Source organism: Musca autumnalis, unplaced genomic scaffold, assembly GCF_047663935.1.
Source record: "Musca autumnalis isolate F117 unplaced genomic scaffold, ASM4766393v1 scaffold_4, whole genome shotgun sequence".
NCBI classification, from domain to species: domain Eukaryota; kingdom Metazoa; phylum Arthropoda; class Insecta; order Diptera; family Muscidae; genus Musca; species Musca autumnalis.
Window position 1 is genome coordinate 36066515 of NW_027411977.1, and position 19086 is coordinate 36085600.

General features: G+C 38.2%; 1 protein-coding gene across 18 annotated transcripts in view; it reads left to right on the plus strand.

Moving 5' to 3' along the window:
- The window catches only part of Exn (Ephexin), a 408096-nt gene that overhangs the window by 385954 nt on the left and 3056 nt on the right, over positions 1-19086 (plus strand). For 14 of the 18 annotated variants that reach the window (XM_073980802.1, XM_073980796.1, XM_073980795.1 and 11 more), the window contains one exon: positions 15535-16971. In XM_073980802.1, coding sequence (XP_073836903.1) covers positions 15535-16971 — 1437 coding nt within the window. Of the gene's footprint in view, positions 1-10134; positions 10856-15534; positions 16972-19086 lie in introns of all 18 variants that reach the window. The other 4 variants (XM_073980809.1, XM_073980811.1, XM_073980812.1 and 1 more) reach the window with 1 other exon arrangement.

Here is a 19086-nt window from a genome sequence, read left to right on the forward strand (position 1 = left end):
TCATTAATAGACAACCTAAACAATTTCAAGGCCATTTCTTTGTGCATCTCTGATCATAAGAGGTTATTCCATTGTGTTTTATTATATTTTAACGATAAATTTTATTATATCTGTTTGATTGTATTTTAGTTTATGACACTAATCGGTTAAAAAAGTTTCAAATCATTTCTTTGTTTTGTTGATGACAAACGATTTTCAATTAGTAATGACTTGCGGTTTATAAATCAAAGGTGAATCGAGTTTAGATTTATTGTTTTTTGTCGTTGTTATTAATTATTTCCTTTATTTTGCAAAAAAAAATTGACTGTGATTTCTTCTCAGCCTACTGTTCCCGTGTCAGATAAAAAGGTATTCTACAGACATAGCTTGCATCGTTTTGTCCGCAAAATACTAATTGTCCTTTTATTACAAAAATAATTAGAGATATTTTCCAAACAAAATTATATGTGAATGAAAAATAGCATTTAAACTCCAACACATCTGTTCTTATCATTTTATTTCAAAAAAAAAAAATATTTAGCAATAAAAATTTTGTATTTCATTAAATTTTAGTATTTTAGTCTTCACTCCAATTAAATCGCTAATGATAGGCATCGAAGTGAATGTTTTTGTTTTTATATTTTTGCATGACCTTAGCAAAGGTTTCTAGTCCAGTGTAGCTTCGATTGCGTGGAGTGCTACTGTTGATTTAATTTCCATGCCCACATTTTGAAGTTCACAAGAACACGTACTGAGCGATACATCAATTAAAAAAAGTTAAAGTACAAAAAATAAATACACATGCACAGCAAAATGACTAATGGCTTTGGCAATTAAAACTAAGCTTACGAATGGCTTGGCTAGTAATTTATTCTTCATGGGTTTTATTTAGAAAATAAAAGCTTATTTGCAATACGAAACAACGGTAAATTTGTATTTGTATAACCGCAAAATCCCAAAATGTCTAGTTTCAAAACAATGTATTTTCGGATTAGCTTCAGTTTCTAGTAATGTAGGAGAACTAATTCAAATCGAAACTTCTGTAGTTTATAAAAATAAAAATGTTTACAAAGCCCTCCTAATTTTGTGTTTATGAAGGAGCATTATAAGTTATTGTAAACATTTATATGGTTGCAACAACTATGTTATGATTTCTGACACAATAAAAGTTTTATCATAAATCTTTCTATAACTAGATTTTCGAATGCTAATATTTACTTAAGGACATCAAACCCCAAATCGATAGGTAATTATTAAAAAATATTGGATACCTTAATATAAGGTATTGTATCTCTTTTTTAAGCGAATTTGATTTGATTTTATGAAATTCTGTTATATTGCTATACGGAAAACGGAAATATAAACACTTCACAATGGTTATTTCCATTAACATTTTATAAAATCGAATTTTATAGAAATTTTCTATTCGATACTAAAATAATAAAATTAGCAAATATTTGATAATTTTTACCACACGCCAAAAAACTTGTGATATTCTTTATTTCGCAGAACTGATAGATTGAATCTCTAAACATAAGAAATTGAATGTCAATGGCATTCGCATTCATTAAAAGCAAACCGCACCCAAATGTGTTTCTAGTTTCAAAAAAATGATCTGCAAAAATATAACAAAAAAATAAATTATATAATAACTTGTTGTTTGTTAGGTACAGAACACATCAAAAAAACACAATCTCTCAAACGAAAAAAAATAATCGCAAAAAAAAATACAGAATATTTTTTCCGAACTTCCTCAAACACATAGAACGGCGGAGAAATCAAAAAGCTAAAAATAAAACAAATCCCAATAAAAACCAGTTTTTGTAATTAAATAAATAAACCTTACAAGGTAAACAATCTAGTTAGAAGCAAAAATCATCTTAAATGTTTATAAAAATTATTGCCTACTGCCGTAACAATTTTGAATCAATTTTTATAATCATAATAAAATTACCAAAATAAGGTTAAACTATATGAAATAAATTAAATTATGGCAAAGCTAAGTTTTCTGCCCAATATAAAACCTCAATTTTTTACAAAACATGTTCATGTTTTTGTTGTTTTTATAGTTATTTACATGTGTATTAGTATTGTTTTTTCAATTCAAATAAATTCTCAACAAAAAGTCCAATTCAAAATATTGAATTGAGTTTTGTCAGTTACACTAAATATGGTCAGAACAAGTGTCCAGCGAAATGAATTCGTGGCTTGTACGCCGGCGTATATGGAGGCGATGTGTCAGCCAGCAATTGACGCATTTATGGCTATATCTTTGTGTTGGTGTTAGAGACGCCGAACAAGCCTTGTTGGGCGTGGAACTAATTTACAATTGCGAAACGCAATAAAAAATTCTAAACAAACAGAAATGTGTATAGGGGAACAGAAGTCAGTATATATAAATTAAGAGATTTCAGTATTAAAAGAGGAGCCGATGGGTGTTTTTATAGATAAGCTAAAGTGAGAATTTATAACGAGGATCTGTACGGACAAGGTGATCTAATTCATTATAAATGTACTGAAGTATGATCTTACTTTGCAGAAGGACCGGCATGGCTCTAAAAATCGGTTACAACTCCTCAGACAAAGTCGAAAAAAGGAAATATGTCTGTCTATTCACTAGGAAAAAGAAAATGGGATCTTAACACGATCCCTCAAGCGGAAATCCGAGCGAAAACAAACTGTCTGAACTGGTTTAATTCTAACTCGAAGGCAACTACCGTCAACGTCCTTAGATTAGAGATTAGTAGACTGACATAGGTTGTCACCGAGGTGCAACGGTATGCCCAAAAAATTTTCAACAGTGGCAAAATACCCCATAGTAATGTTGGCAACATTTCCTGAGTATTTAAGTAAAACTTCTCTACAAGTGGTGGCTTAGGACACCGCTGTTCAGACTCAGCGATAAACTGTAGATTCCATATCATTGAGCTTATATGAATCGGGGTGCACTCATTGATTTGAGAGAAGTCTCCCTTGTTCCTTCTGAGATGTTTGTGGAACAATTATTATTATTAGACTGACAGGCGTCCTTAGGGGTCACTTGCTGCACAATCTAGGATAAGTCCTAAATGCGGTCCGTTTAAAGTTAAAAATTGTGCAAAACATGCCAACACATCCCTTTGGATCCAATCAAAATCTATGGGTAGCCCGGTTAAGAATAAAACCTAGCGTTCGACTACAAAACCGAGAGTTATGTCTTCATCGTCGGTAGTTACGACTACCAAAACTTACTAGAAAACCATTTAGTTGGTAATGCGTTTTTTCTTAAATGTAGAAGTGAACTCGAACCGAGGGCAGTATTTCTCGATGATCACAAGGTGAGCCGTGATCACAAGGTGAGCCGTGTAAAGGAACACTACATAGTATTTATAGACGAACCGATGCTAGATTTAAAGGACCAGCTAAAGTGCAATTTTAGAAATTAATCGAGAAAAAACTTTGAAGGCCAACTGAAAGAGCATTCGCCAATAAGGTGACGAGAGCAGTTTATAAAACCCATAAATTTGGAGTTTTTATACAATACTAGAAGAAAATCTTTACATGGACCTAGAAGGGTGTCTTTATAGACTAGTAATGTTATAATTACACAGCAAGAATTTCCTATGCGGAACCGAATGGAGTTTTGAAGATAATTGTATAAATAGGTTTTCTGACGAAGTGGGAACCACAGGTAGATTAAATAGATGAAGCGAAGTCGGAGTGCAGGGACTCTCTAATGGGAAAATGAATGGATCTTTTATAGAGGGGTCAAATTCCGCATTATAGACCAGCAGAACAAAATCTTTTTCGACAAAGTGAAAGGAGTCTTTATAGATGAGTAGAATTGAGCATTTATAGGCGATCAGATAGAAAACTTTATAGACGATTTATAAAGAGTATTTATATAAAAACTAAGGATGTTATCATAGACGTGCTGAAGGGATTAGGTTACGTTAGGTTAGGTTGAAAAGAGGGGTGATGCAGGATCACCACATGTCCGTGTAGACATACACTTAGACCATAAAGTAGGCCTGTTGTGCGTTCTAAGTTGCGGTCAGGTTGATGTTGTATATTTAGTGTATGAATTAGTTAAAATTCCTGATTATTCCGTTGACGTTAGTCTCTTAATGTTTTGAGCTCGATTGTCCTGATATGGTCGAGTCATTGTATTTTTTCGCTCCCTAGTAGCTGTTGGCCTGACAATGACAGAGGTAGTGTTCCAACGTTTCGTCGTACTCTCTGCATGCCCTGCATTCATTGCTTTTTGCACAACCTATTTTGTGCAGGTAGACCCAGGTGTCCTGTAAGGATACCCGTCAGTCTACTAATGTCTTTTTTACTTAGTAAAAGCAGTCCCTTTGTTTTGTCCTCGCCTTATCTTCTCTATTCCAGAGGGATATATGTGCATCTTTTGCCCATGCCATTAGCTCTAAGCGAGTCCCCTTTAAGTGCTTGACGTTATCTAGGCTGACTGTAGTTGATCCCTGGCCTGTTTTGCTAAGGAGTTTGCTATTTCATTACCCCTAATCCCAATGTGCCTGGTACCCATATAATGTTTACTGTACCATGTTGGGAGTAGTTGTTAATAGAATGTATGCATTCCAAGACAGTTCTACATTTCACTGTCTTGGCCGTTATAGCAGTGATGGCTGCTGTGCTGTCCGTAAGGATGTTCGCAGTGATAGGCTTTGTGTGAGTATCAAACTAGTTCAGACACTCTGTTATCGCTCGGACTTCCGCATGAAGAATCGTATTATGATCCGGCAGTCGGAGGGAGATTTTCGTTTCCATTATATATACACCCATCCCGGTTCTCCCCTCTAGCACAGCCCCATCCGTAAACCCGCAGCTTCCAGCGGGAATCTGTGCTAGAGTTCCATCGATCCACATGTATCTGTCTGGTATTGAAACTTCACAAAAAGCTACTTCACTAGTTTCAGGTATGCGGTCTGATACTATTTGGTTTATAGATTCACCCGTTGTGACCTTTAGTATGTTTTGGTGGTATGTTTGGTGGTCTCTACTGATCCACTCGCTCATCGACTTTAGTCTTGTGGCCGCAATGGCAGACTCATACCTTACCTGAATTTCTATTGGGTGTATAAACAAACTTGTCTCTAGAGCCCTAGTCGGTGTGGTCCTCATTGCCCCACTAATGCTTAGGCAACATGTTCTTTGGTCTTTTTCAATATCTTAACATTGCATTTTTTGTCCATAGCTGCCCATCATACAACAGACTCGTATGTTAAGATTGGTCTAATTACTCCTCTGTATAGCCAGTGTGTCATCCTAGGATTGAAACTCCATTCTGAGCCTATTGCCCTTCTACATGCTGACCAACATCTTTGGGCCTTGTCGGCCCTTTCTTGAATATAGTCTTTCCAATTAAGTTTCCAGAATTACTCCTAGGGAAATATTTATTGTCTTATTTAGGAAAACTGGTTCCTCGAAGTTACCCACTTTCGTTTTCATTGATTTCCACTGATCTGCCTTTAACGTATGCGTGTTGTTTGAATTTGAGCATATCGTTGGGGATTCTACTCTTTATCATGGTGTCGACAGTCCGTTCCATTGTCTTGAGTAAGAATGAAGTAAAACTTATCGGGCGATAAGATTTTGGTATTGCGTAGTTTGCCTTGCCAGGTTTTGGGATAAAAACTACCGTTGTCTCTTGCCAGGCTAGCGGGGTGTAAGAAAATTTTAGACAATCGTTGAAGTTCCCGACCAATTTGGATGCAATATGGTCCACTTACCGCTGTAATAGGGCCGGGAAGATCTGGTCTGGTCCCGCTGCTTTGTATGGTGAAAAGCTCGTGATGGCTTGTTTGACCATCAAGCTGTCAATTTGTGGTGCATCTCCTGATGAGTAACCCGACTCTGTCGATGCCTCGGTGCTGGCCGTGGTATTCGACGGAATGTGCGTTTTCATCAGAAGGCCTAGAGTTTCTTCTGTTGTTTCCGTCCTTTTCCCATTTCCACCGACCATAATTGCGGCCTGCAGTTGGATTACATTATATAATGGACAGACGGGCGGACGGACACACATCTCAAAATCGCTTTATCTCGTCGAAATATTTCGCGGTGTTACATGAATTGTTACCAAAACAAAATTATAATACCCTTTTCACATTATAATACCCTTTATGCTAAAATATCAAAGTTATTGCAAAAAGCGCTCAGCTATCACAATTTTAATATTTTGAAGCTTTTACTTTAATGACAAATACCTCTGCTTCTATTTGGTGTATGAAAGACATGTAAAATGCTAACAAAGAAGACCAGCAAAGCTTTCAGATGTCGACAGTAGTCAAATATAAAATTAAATTTTGATTATTTAGGTTCAGTTTGTCTTAAGTCATTTGGTATAAAAGCCAGATAGGTGAAAACTTTAGTATCTCGCTAAGAGAAGTGTTTGCGAGTGGAAAGCTTATACACAGGGGTAATGGTGTAGGGTATCACATAGTCTGCCTCGCCCCGACGATAGCCCTTGCTCACTTGTTATTTATGGAATTCGGAAGAATGAGAATGTTGTTTTTGCCTATATGACGTAGGTGAAGATTGCCCATTTTTAACATGCTCTGAGTGAGATACATATGTTGTTCCATCGGCTAAAAATCTTTTTGGATTTTTGATTTGAGAGTTCAGACGTTTTAAGCTTATTGGTACTTCTTTTTATTTTTAGAATCAATATTTTGTATAATAACACTGTGCAGCAGCATTTTTGGGGGGTGGAAAATTTCTTTTGAATATGAAAGCACTTGATGAGTATACTAAGAACCCAAAAGGAAATTTTCGCCATAGGTCAAGTTTCTGAGATATCGCGCGATGAAGTTTTTGATTTTTTCCCTATAATACTTGGTAAAATAGCGTTATATCTCTATTTGGCGTTGTTGTAGCTTCATTTTGAGGTGACATGTCTTCAGTCAAATCGATTGGCGAACCTTTTTGTAGAACATTTCATTCTTCTAACTCAATGCCTTTCATGTCCTTTTCGTCCTTTATTTCTTGAACCGTAGTGAATGTACCACAAGATGAGATTTTTCAGCATCCAAATATTCTACAAAAATGTTGATCAGAAAATTTTAGCTACGGTTCTCTTTGACAGTTAATCGATTCTCTTACATTTTCATTGTCCTTTTTGACATTTAATCGGTTTCGGTTCAGAAATAAACTATGTTTTGTTTTTCTGTATATTCGGCATTGGTTGTTTATTGGTATGTAGACATAACAGTTGTTTATTGCTTATGTAGACATCTGGGGTACTTCTGAAATATTTACCGCAAATAGCTCTTGTAATGGTGAACACGTTAATAACAAATTTTCTTGGAGGATAGATCCGGTTATCCGGTTTTAAGTAACCGATTAAACTTATATGTATACCGTTAAAAAGCTTATAGAGCTGATAATCAAATTAAATTAATTCGTTTCTGTAAACTTTGTTAGTTGCAGTTCTAGAACAAAAAACCCGAATTCTTAAACCGTTTTTAAGGAAAAATATCAAAACGCGCAAATATGGAGATCAAAGGCTGGGGGGCGAACAATTCTTTTTGGCGATGAAAGTCGATGAAGATAATAATACGAAAGCGGAAGGACAGTTACGCCGTAGGTCAAACTTCTGAGTTATGACGCGATCAAATTTCGCTTGTTTTTTTTTTTTTTTGTCATGTAGGTATGTATAGTTTGTCAAGAAAGAATTCATTTCGCTATAACTCAGAAGTTTGACCTACGGCATAACTGTCCTTCCGGGTTCGTAATATTACCTTCATCGACTTTCATCGTCAAAAAGAATTGTTCGCCCCCCAGCCTTTGATCTCCATATTTGCGCGTTTTGATATTTTTCCTTAAAAACGGTTTAAGAATTCGGGTTTTTTGTTCTAGAACTGCAACTAACAAAGTTTTCAGAAACGAATTAATTTAATTTGATTATCAACTCTATAAGCTTTTTATCGGTTACTTAAAACCGGTTCAAAAATCCGTTTTAATGTCGGAATATCCGGATCAAAAATTGAGATAACCGGATCTATCCTCCAAGAAAATTTGTTATTAACGTGTTCACCATTACAAGAGCTATTTGCGGTAAATATTTCAGAAGCACCCCAGATGTCTACATAAGCAATAAACAACTGTTATGTCTACATACCAATAAATAACCAATGCCGAATATACAGAAAAACAAAACATAGTTTATTTATGAACCAAAACCGATTAAATGTCAAAAAGGACAATGAAAATGTAAGAGAATCGATTAGCTGTCAAAGAGAACCGTAGCTAAAATTTTCTGATCAACATTTTTGTAGAATATTTGGATGCCGAAAAATCTCATCTTGTGGTACTTTCACTACGGTTCAAGAAATAAAGGACGAAAAGGACATGAAAGGCATTGAGTTAGAAGAATGAAATGTTCTACAAAAAGGTTCGCCAATCGATTTGACTGAAGACATTTCACCTCAAAATGAAGCTACAACAACGCCAAATAGAGATATGAAGCTATTTTACCAAGTATTATAGGGAAAAAATCAAAAACTTCATCGCGCGATATCTCAGAAACTTGACCTATGGCGAAAATTTCCTTTTGGGTTCTTAGTATACTCATCAAGTGCTTTCATATTCAAAACAAATTTTCCACCCCCCAGACTTTGAGTTCCATTTTGTGTCACAGTGTAATTTGTATATATAATTTCTCAAAGAACAACTTAACCTCCCTCCACTATTCTTAGTAGCGCCATCATTTAATTCGAGTCTTAGTTGTCAACCCTCACTGCTTGTTTAAGAATCGTTATAAACTGGTCGCTGGTCGAACTATTTTCAATTTGGGGATTAGGGTTACGAAATCAAAAAACCACATTAAGATTTTTCGATTTTTTCCTTCAACTAAAAGGCAATTTTTAGGTCTTTCGATTTTGGCAAATAAGTTAAAATTTAGTTCTGATTTTTCCCGCCAACTGAAGACCGGCTGAAATTGACATCATGATGGATTTAAAGGTTTTTTAGTAAATAATTTTGCCAGCAGAGCACGTCGTTATAAAACGTGTAAACTTTTCAAGGCAAAAAGACAACTCATTGGTTGATCGATAAGTCGACATACCTATCCGTACTACGGGTCACAAGAATGTTTCTTTTGGATCGCTAAATTCCACATTACCTTCGATTACAGTGTGCTCTGTAACTAGTAACATGAGGCAAGTTGCCACTCACTCTCTGTATAATATGTGTGTATCTGCCAAATTTATTTTTTAAATGTATTGACAGCGTGAACCGGTTAAGCGTCCATAGCAAAAGTCAAAAATACAAACAATAAAAAAAGACCAACAAACTTTGCAGAATAACAGAAAAATGAAATAACAAAAACAAATGCTGTTTCATAAAGCAAACATATGGTGGTCGGTCGGCGATACACCGACCACAATACTTAGAACATCCGTAAATGAAGGGTGAAATTAGTGGAGGATTTAACAAATAAAATAATAGCTTTGCGGAACCCCATTAGAGTTTCACTTCATTGTTGGCGGTAACTACTGACAAGCAAAGGGTGAAATAATAGCAACAGTTGTTAATATTTCCGTTTCAAGTTAAGCTAAAGAGAATATCATAGGTTTGAGATGAAATATCGCATTTTATTTGTAGGGAAGGGATACCTTTATGGATATGAGAGGTGTTTATAGACAATTACAAGCATGTCTTTATAAGTGACAAGAAGAGAGGGAAAGAAGTACACTATGAAAATGGAGAAATACATGTTTTTAACGATCTCAAAACTATTTCTATAATACCTTTACATTGCACTGAGTTTAGTAAATCCACTTGATTTACATTGTCAATTCCATAATATACATAGGTATAAAATTGTCCCTCAAACATCCCAAAAGGGACAAGAGAGACTTCTCCCTTCGCTCCCTACAACCACAAATTGAAATAAACAACAAAAATCTTGGAATTATGTCTGTAACAGAAATAATTTAGTAAAATATTCTTAAAAAATATTAATTATTTTAATAAAGCAAATTGGTTTGAAATTAAAGTTTATCATCGCTCCCCCAAATTATTTTAAGAATCCGTTATAAATTAAAAAATTAAAAATAAAAACAAAAATTCCACATATTATGCGGGTCCCTTCCCCGAAGAATCGGCTATATTAAATGAGTCCCCATTTAACATCTCAATTAAAATATCCCCTAGTGTCGAGTGTCAAGTTAATTGTAATCAATTAAAAGAAAACAACAACAAGAAACAAAAAAACTCAAAAATAAAACGGTCAAATATTAATAAAAAAAACTCGAGAAAAGTAGAAACAACATAAAATAAGCAATGGGTGATGACTCATAACACCCTGGTCATTGTTTAGTGGAACTCTTAACAGCAACAACTCGCCTCCATTGATGCCATAATTCCCCCACTCATCAACAGTGGAACAATGTAGTTTCTTTGGCCAACAACAGCACAGCATCATAAACTACAAAATTCCTCTTATTTTTCGCAATGGCTACTGCAAGAACAACAATAACAACACCAGCAGCAGCATCCAACGCCGCCATCTCAACAAATACTCTACGTACCCTACCGCGTAAAAGAAGACCTCGTGCTGTGGGTGAAGTGTCAATAACATGTCCTTCAAGTTATGTTTATCTTAATGCAGAAATCAAGGAAGACAATGCCGGAGAAGATGGCACTGACAAAGCTGATCCCGTTTATCAGAATGCATCTAGCATCGATGAGCTAAAACAGAAAATCAGTGAAGCTGTCCAGCAACAAACAAAGGAATCTAGGAATTCTTCTGCTTCTTCTTCGTCTGCTGCCAAGAGACATCAACGTCAACGTATACATTTAACATTTGTACGTGCCACCATAGCCGAAGTTGATGATGAGACGCGTGAGGGTATGGTGATGACAACGTTTGTAGGTTGGTACAAGAAAAAAATAAATGTTTACGGAATCTCAGGGAAGGACGGAGTCTTTTGTATACTATCTAACAGATTATCTAAAGGGAGTCTTTGTAGAAGAGCTGAAATGGGTCTTTATAGAGGAGCTGAAATAAAGGGAGTCTTTATAAACGAGTTATAGACGAGCTTAAGGGAGTCTGTATAGAGGAGCTTAAGGAAGTCTTTATAGACGAGCTTAAGGGAGTCTTAATAGACGAGCTGAAGGGAGTCTTAACGGACGAGCTGAAGGGAGTCTTTATAGACGAGCTGAAGGGAGTCTTTATAAACGAGCTGAAGGGATCCTTTATAGACGAGCTGAAGGGAGCCTTTATAGACGAGCTGAAGGGAGTCTTTATGGAGGAGCTGAAAGGAGTCTCTATAGACGAGCTGAAGGGAGTCTTTATAGACGAGCTGAAGGGAGTCTTTATAGACGAGCTGAAGGGAGTCTTTATAGACGAGCTGAAGGGAGTCTTTATAGACGAGCTGAAGAGAGTCTTTATAGACGAGCTGAAGAGAGTCTTTATAGACGGGATGAAGAGAGTCTTTATAGACGAGATGAAGAGAGTCTTTATAGACGAGCTTAAGGGAGTCTTTATAGACGAGCTTAAGAGAGTCTTTATAGACGAACTAAAGGGAGTCTTAATAGACAAGCTGAAGGGAGTCTTCATAGACGAGCTGAAGGGAGTCTTTATAGACGAGCTGAAGGGAGTCTTTATAGACGAGCTGAAGGGAGTCTTTATAGACGAGCTGAAGGAAGTCTTTATAGACGAGCTTAAGGCAGTCTTTATAGACGAGCTTAAGGGAACTTTTATATACGAGCTTAAGGGAGTCTTTATAGACGAGCTTAAGGGAGTCTTTATAGACGAGCTGAAGGCAGTCTTTATGGACGAGGTGAAGGCAGTCTTTATAGACGAGCTGAAGGGAATCTTTATAGACGACCTGAAGGGAGTCTTTATAGTCGAGCTGAAGGGAGTCTTTAAAAACGAGCTGAAGGGAGTCTTTATAGACGAGCTGAAGGCAGTCTTTATGGACGAGGTGAAGGCAGTCTTTATAGACGAGCTGAAGGGAATCTTTATAGACGAGCTGAAGGGAGTCTTTATAGACGAGCTGAAGGGAGTCTTTATGGACAAGCTGAAGGGAATCTTTATAGACGAGCTGAAGGGAGTCTTTATAGACGAGCTGAAGGAAGTCTTTATAGACGAGCTTAAGGCAGTCTTTATAGACGAGCTTAAGGGAACTTTTATATACGAGCTTAAGGGAGTCTTTATAGACGAGCTTAAGGGAGTCTTTATAGACGAGCTGAAGGCAGTCTTTATGGACGAGGTGAAGGCAGTCTTTATAGACGAGCTGAAGGGAATCTTTATAGACGACCTGAAGGGAGTCTTTATAGTCGAGCTGAAGGGAGTCTTTAAAAACGAGCTGAAGGGAGTCTTTATAGACGAGCTGAAGGCAGTCTTTATGGACGAGGTGAAGGCAGTCTTTATAGACGAGCTGAAGGGAATCTTTATAGACGAGCTGAAGGGAGTCTTTATAGACGAGCTGAAGGGAGTCTTTATGGACAAGCTGAAGGGAATCTTTATAGACGACCTGAAGGGAGTCTTTATAGTCGAGCTGAAGGGAGTCTTTATAGACGAGCTGAAGGCAGTCTTTATGGACGAGGTGAAGGCAGTCTTTATAGACGAGGTGAAGGCAGTCTTTATAGACGAGCTGAATGGAGTCTTTAAAAACGAGCTGAAGGGAGTCTTTATAGACGAGCTGAAGGCAGTATTTATGGACGAGGTGAAGGCAGTCTTTATAGACGAGCTGAAGGGAATCTTTATAGACGACCTGAAGGGAGTCTTTATAGTCGAGCTGAAGGGAGTCTTTATAGACGAGCTGAAGGGAGTCTTTATAGACGAGCTGAAGGGAGTCTTTATGGACAAGCTGAAGGGAGGCTTTTTAGACGAGCTTAAGAGAGTCTTTATAGACAAGCTTAAGGGAGTCTTTATAGACGAGCTTAAGGGAGTCTTTATAGACGAGCTTAAGGGAGTCTTTATAGACGAGCTTAAGGGAGTCTTTATAGACGAGCTCAAGGGAGTTTTTATAGAAGAGCTTAAGGGAGTCTTTATAAACGAGCTGACGGTAGTATTTCTTCACGAGCTAAAGGGCGTCTTAACAGACGAGCAGATGACAGTCGTTGCAGACGAGCTGAAGTCTTTATAGACGAGCAGAAGGGAGTCTTTATAGACGAGCTGAAGGGAGTCTTTATAGACGAAGACCTTTAGAAAGTTTTCTGACCATAGCAGACCTTAAGGAGGTCTTCTGACCATAGAAGACCTTTAGAAGGTCTTCTGCCTATAGCAGACCTTCAGAAGATATTGCCCCATAGAAGACCTTTAAAAGGTCTTCTACCTATTAAATACCTTTGGAAGGTATTCTGGCCATAGAGGACAATAAGAAAGTCTTCTGACCATAGAAGACCTTTAGAAGGTCTTATGACCATAGAAGACCTTAAGAAGATCTTCTGCCTATGGAAGACCTTTAGAAGCTCTTCTAACCATAGAAGACCTTTAGAAGGCCTTCTAACCATAGAAGTCCTTTAGAAGGTCTTCTAACCATAGAAGACCTTTAGAAGGTATTCTGCCTATAGAAGACCTGTAGAAGGTCTTCTAACCCTAGAAGACCTTTGGAAGGTCTTCTGCTTATAGAAGACCTTTTGAAGGTCTTCTGATCAGAGAAGACCGTTATAAGATCTTCTGCCTATAGAAGATCTTTAGAAGGTCTTCTGACTTTTAGAAGGTATTGTCCCATAGAAGACCTTTAGAAAGTTCTTCTGCCTACAGCAGACGTTTAGAAGGTCTTCTAACCATTGAAGACCTTTGGGAGGTCTTCTAACCATTGAAGACCTTTGGAAGGTCTTTAAAACATTGAAGACCTTCGGAAGGTCTTCTTACCATAGAAGACCTTTGGAAGGTCTTCTAACCATAGAAGACCTTTAGAAGGTCTTCTAACCACAGAAGACCCTTAGAAGGTCTTCAATCTATTGAAGACCTTCGGAAGGTCTTCTAACCATAGAATACCTTTAGAAGGTCTTCTGACCATAAAAGACCTTTTGAAGGTCTTCTGCCTATAGAAGACCTTTAGAAAGTCTTCTGGCCATAGAAGACCTGTAGAAGGTCTTCTGCCTATAGCACACCTTTAGAAGGTCTTCTGACCATAGAAGACCTGTAGAAGATCTTCTGCCTATAGAAGACCTTTAGAAGGTCTTCTGATCAGAGAAGACCTTTATAAGGTCTTCTAACAATTGAAGACCTTTAGAAGGTCATCTGGCCTTAGAAGACCTTTAAAGGTCTTCTTCTGCTTAAAGAAAACCTTTAGAAGGTCTTCTAACCATTGAAGACCTTTAGAAGGTCTTCTAACCATTGAAGACCTTTGGAAGGTCTTCTAACCATTGAAGACCTTTGGAAGGTCTTCTTACCATAGAAGACCTTTGGAAGGTCTTCTAACCATAGAAGACCTTTAGAAGGTCTTCTAACCACAGAAGACCCTTAGAAGGTCTTCAATCTATTGAAGACCTTCGGAAGGTCTTCTAACCATAGAATACCTTTAGAAGGTCTTCTGACCATAAAAGACCTTTTGAAGGTCTTCTGCCTATAGAAGACCTTTAGAAAGTCTTCTGGCCATTGAAGACCTGTAGAAGGTCTTCTGCCTATAGCACGCCTTTAGAAGGTCTTCTGACCATAGAAGACCTGTAGAAGATCTTCTGCCTATAGAAGACCTTTAGAAGGTCTTCTGATCAGAGAAGACCTTTATAAGGTCTTCTAACAATTGAAGACCTTTAGAAGGTCATCTGGCCTTAGAAGACCTTTAAAGGTCTTCTTCTGCTTAAAGAAAACCTTTAGAAGGTCTTCTAACCATTGAAGACCTTTGGAAGGTCTTCTAACCATTGAAGACCTTTGGAAGGTCTTCTGAACTTGGAAGGCCTTTAGAAGGTCTTCTGTCTATAGAGGACTTTTAGAAGACCTAATGGTCGAAGGGCCTTCTAAATGCCTTCATAGGGCAGAAGCATATGAAGGCCTTTAGAAGGCCCTTCGACCATTAGAAGATCTTCTATTTACGGAAAATGTCTTCTGTCCGTAGAAAACTTCAATAAAGTTTTGTGTCTACAGAAAACATTCGGAACTTCTTCTTTCTATAGAAGACCTTTAGATGGTTTGCTTCCTATGGAAGAAATTTAGAAAGTCTTTTGACGACAGGATACGAGAAAACTTCAATCAGGTTTTGTGTCTACAGAAAACTTTCGGAACGTCTTCTTTCTATAGAAGACCTTTAGATGGTTTGCTTCCTATGGAAGAAATTTAGAAAGTCTTTTGACGACAGGGTACGAGAACATCAAAGCTTTAAGATCTTCGGGTATTAAATGTCTATTAGTGGTGAACATGGAGATTAAAACTACTTCGCCCGACCTACCAGTCAAATAACAATCATCCCCTTCACTATAATTCATGTATCTCGGATTGTCAGTATATCTCGGTTTATCCGCGTTTCTTAATAAAACCCATATTTTATCCAATTAATGGAATTTTTATGCTGGAATTTAATCGAATTGTCTACTTTATTTCCACGACTTATCCAATATTAATATCTAATTTTTCCCTTCTCTTTCTCTATCTCTTTCCAGATGATCCCGATCATTATTACGAACAACTCTCACCAGGTGATGCCCTCAACAAACGTCATTCGCTGGGCCTGCAAGAGCGTGGCGGCAGTTTACAACGAAACCAAAACATGGTACGTGTATCGAAGCGGGGCAAAGCAATTTCCTATTCGGCACACGCTTTGGGTCAAGAAATATCCGATGACTCCTTCGATTCGGATACTGATGAGTATTATGAACGGGAATTACAGCATACCCACAATGACAGCGGCGTAGATATACGAACATCAAAATTACCCGAGCCACCCGTGGCCTCTAATCAAATGTATTCTTTTGTAAAGAAGTTTAAAAATTTCCTAGCCAAAAAATCACCAAATAGCTCCAAACATGGTGGTAGTCAGCAGAAAATTGATGACACCGCTTCACAGTTTTATGTGAATGGTAATTTCCATGGTGTCAGTAGTGGTGGTGATGCGGAGCAATCTGCTGCGAAGTCATTGTCTCTGCAAGCACCGCAAACCAAAGAGTTGAGTACATCGGAAAAGAATCTAATTTTGGCACAAAGCAATGTTACCAAAGCGGAACAGCTGAACACCTCAACGACACCGCGTAAACCCAAAACGGGTAAATCTCTGAGGCATAGAATACGCAAGAGTTTGGTGGGTTTTGATAACAAACAATTGGCCACCTTGACTCCAACACGCAGCACATTTTATGTGGAAGATCCAGATGATTTAACGGGACAAATGGATTCGGGATTTTCGGAAAAAGTTCCATCAACGGAAGGCACAGAGACCATAAACACCTCCACCACCTCCAGCACCCCAAATGATACTCATAAATATCTAACTAACCGCAAAACAAAGAAAGAAAGCAAACTCTCGGCAAATGCTCAAAGAAGACGTACCTCTATAGGTATACGGCCCATTGAACCACCACCTCCTCCACCCGACGGTAATGGCAACATGAAACGTCAAAGCACCACCTCTTGGTATGCAGAATGTGGTGTCTTTAAAAATGGTACCACAAATCTCGTGGGTGATGACAACCAACTGCTGAATGGTGATAATGACAATGGCAACAGCGGTGGTACATCGTGGTATGAAGAAGCTGGTCTCTATCAAACTAGTGGTGTTTCTGTGGCAAGTTCCAGCGGTAGTTCGGGAGTCTCCACAAGCAATGAAGCTAATCCTGGGGATGAAATGTCTCATAGTCTATTTAGCAATGAACCCCTCTATCAGATATATAGTGCCGCCAAATTGGAAGCAATTTCACGAGATATGCAAGATAATAGTTCCACAGATGGTTATGAAGAGATTGGTGAACGTCGTAAAAATGCTGAGTCGGAGACGAATCGCAAATCGAATAGACCATCTGCTTTTCAATTGATTGAACCAAAGAGTGGACCGGAACGCACCTTGTGGAGTCAAATACCGGAAGTGATTAATTCAATGATATTACGTAAGTAGAATTGAGGTTTATTCAGAAATATATACACTCACTAATCGTCTAACGCTTTCGGTTAAAGACGTGAATTTGAATAGTTGTATGAGGGTCACTATTGTTCACTATTGCGTCTAAAGGCAACAGAACACCTCTTGAGGTCTTTTATAGGCGACAGAAGACCTATTGATGTCTTCTATACGCACCAGAAAATTTTTTAAGAGTTAATATAGGCAAGGTCAAATATAGGCACCTTAAGATATCTCGAGGACTTTTATAGGCGACAGAAGACCTTTTGACGTCTTCTATAGGCAAGAGAAGACATTTTGAGTTCTTTTATAGGCAACTTAAGACCTCCTGAGGTCTTCTATAGGCAAGAGAAGACCTCTTGAGGTCTTCTATAGGCAAAAGAAGACCTCTTGAGGTCTTCTATAGGCAAAAGAAGACCTCTTGAGGTCTTCTACAGTCAACAGAAGACCTCTTGAGGGCTAATATAGGCAACAGAAAACCTCTTGAAGTCTTCTATAGACAACAGCAGACCTCTTGAGGTCTTCTATAGGCAAGAGAAGACATTTTGAGTTCTTTAATATGCAACTGAAGACCTCCTGAGATCTACAAAAGGCAACAGAAGACCTCTTGAGATTTTCTGTAGGCAACAGAAGGCCTCTTGAGGTCTTCTATAGGCAAAAGAAGTCCTCTTGAGGTCTTCTACAGCAACGGTAGAACTTTTGACGGCTACTATTGGCAACAGAAGACTTCTTGAAGTCTTCTATGGGCAACAAAAGACCTCTTGAGGTCTTCTATAGGCAACAGAAAACCTCTTAAGGTCTTCTATATGCAACAGAAGACCTCTTGACTTCTTTTATATTCAACAGAAGACTTCTTGAGATCTACTTTGGCAACAGAAGACCTCTTGAGATCGACTAAAGCAACAGAAGACCTCTTGAGATCTACTTAGGCAACAGAAGACCTCTTGAGATCGACTAAAGCAACAGAAGACCTCTTGGGGTCTTTTATAGGCAACAGAAGACCTCTTGAGATCTACTTAGGCAACAGAAGACCTCTTGGGATCGACTGAAGCCAACAGAAGACCTCTTGAGGTCTTCTATAGGCAACAGAAGACCTCTTGAGGTCTTTTATAGGCAACAGAAGACCTCTTGGGATCGACTGAAGGCAACAGAAGACCTCTTGAGGTCTTCTATAGGCAACAGAAGACCACTTAAGGTCTTCTGTAGGAAACAAAAGACCTCTTGATGTCTTCTATAGGCAACAGAAGACCTCTTGAAGTCTTCTATAAGCAACAGAAGACATATTGAGGTCTTCTATAGGCAACAGAAGACCTCTTGAAGTCTTCTATAGGCAACAGAAGACCTCTTGAGGTCTTCTATAGGCAACAGAAGACCTCTTGAGGTCTTCTATAGGCAACAGAAGACCTCTTGAGGCCTTCTATAGGCAACAGAAGACCTCTTGAGGTCTTCTATAAGCAACAGAAGACCTCTTGAGGCCTTCGATTAGCAACAGAAGGTCTTGAGGTCTTCCATAGGCAAAAGAAGACCTCTTGAGGGCTAATATATGCAACAGAAGACCTCTTGAAGTCTTCTGAAGGCAACAGAAGACCTCTTGAAGTCTTCTATAGGCAACAGAACACCTCTAGAGGTCTTCTATAAGCAACAGAAGACCTCTTGAGGTCTTCCATAGGCAAGAGAAGACATTTTGAGTTATTTTATATGCAACTGAAGACCTCCTGAGATCTACTACAGACAACAGAAGACCTCTTGAGATTTTCTGTAGGCAACAGAAGGCCTCTTGAGGTCTTCTATAGGCAAGAGAAGACCTCTTGAGGTCTTCTATAGGCAAGAGAAGACCTCTTGAGGTCTTCTATAGGCAAGAGAAGACCTCTTAAGGTCTTCTATAGGCAAGAGAAGACCTCTTGAGGTCTTCTATAGGCAAAAGAATACCTCTTGAGGTCTTCTATAGGCAAAAGAAGACCTCTTGAGGTCTTCTATATGCAAAAGAAGACCTCTTGACGGCTACTATTGAAGTCTTCTATAGGTAACAGAAGACCTCTTGAGGTCTTCTATAGGACACAGAAGACCTCTTGAGGTCTTCTATAGGTAACAGAAGACCTCTTGA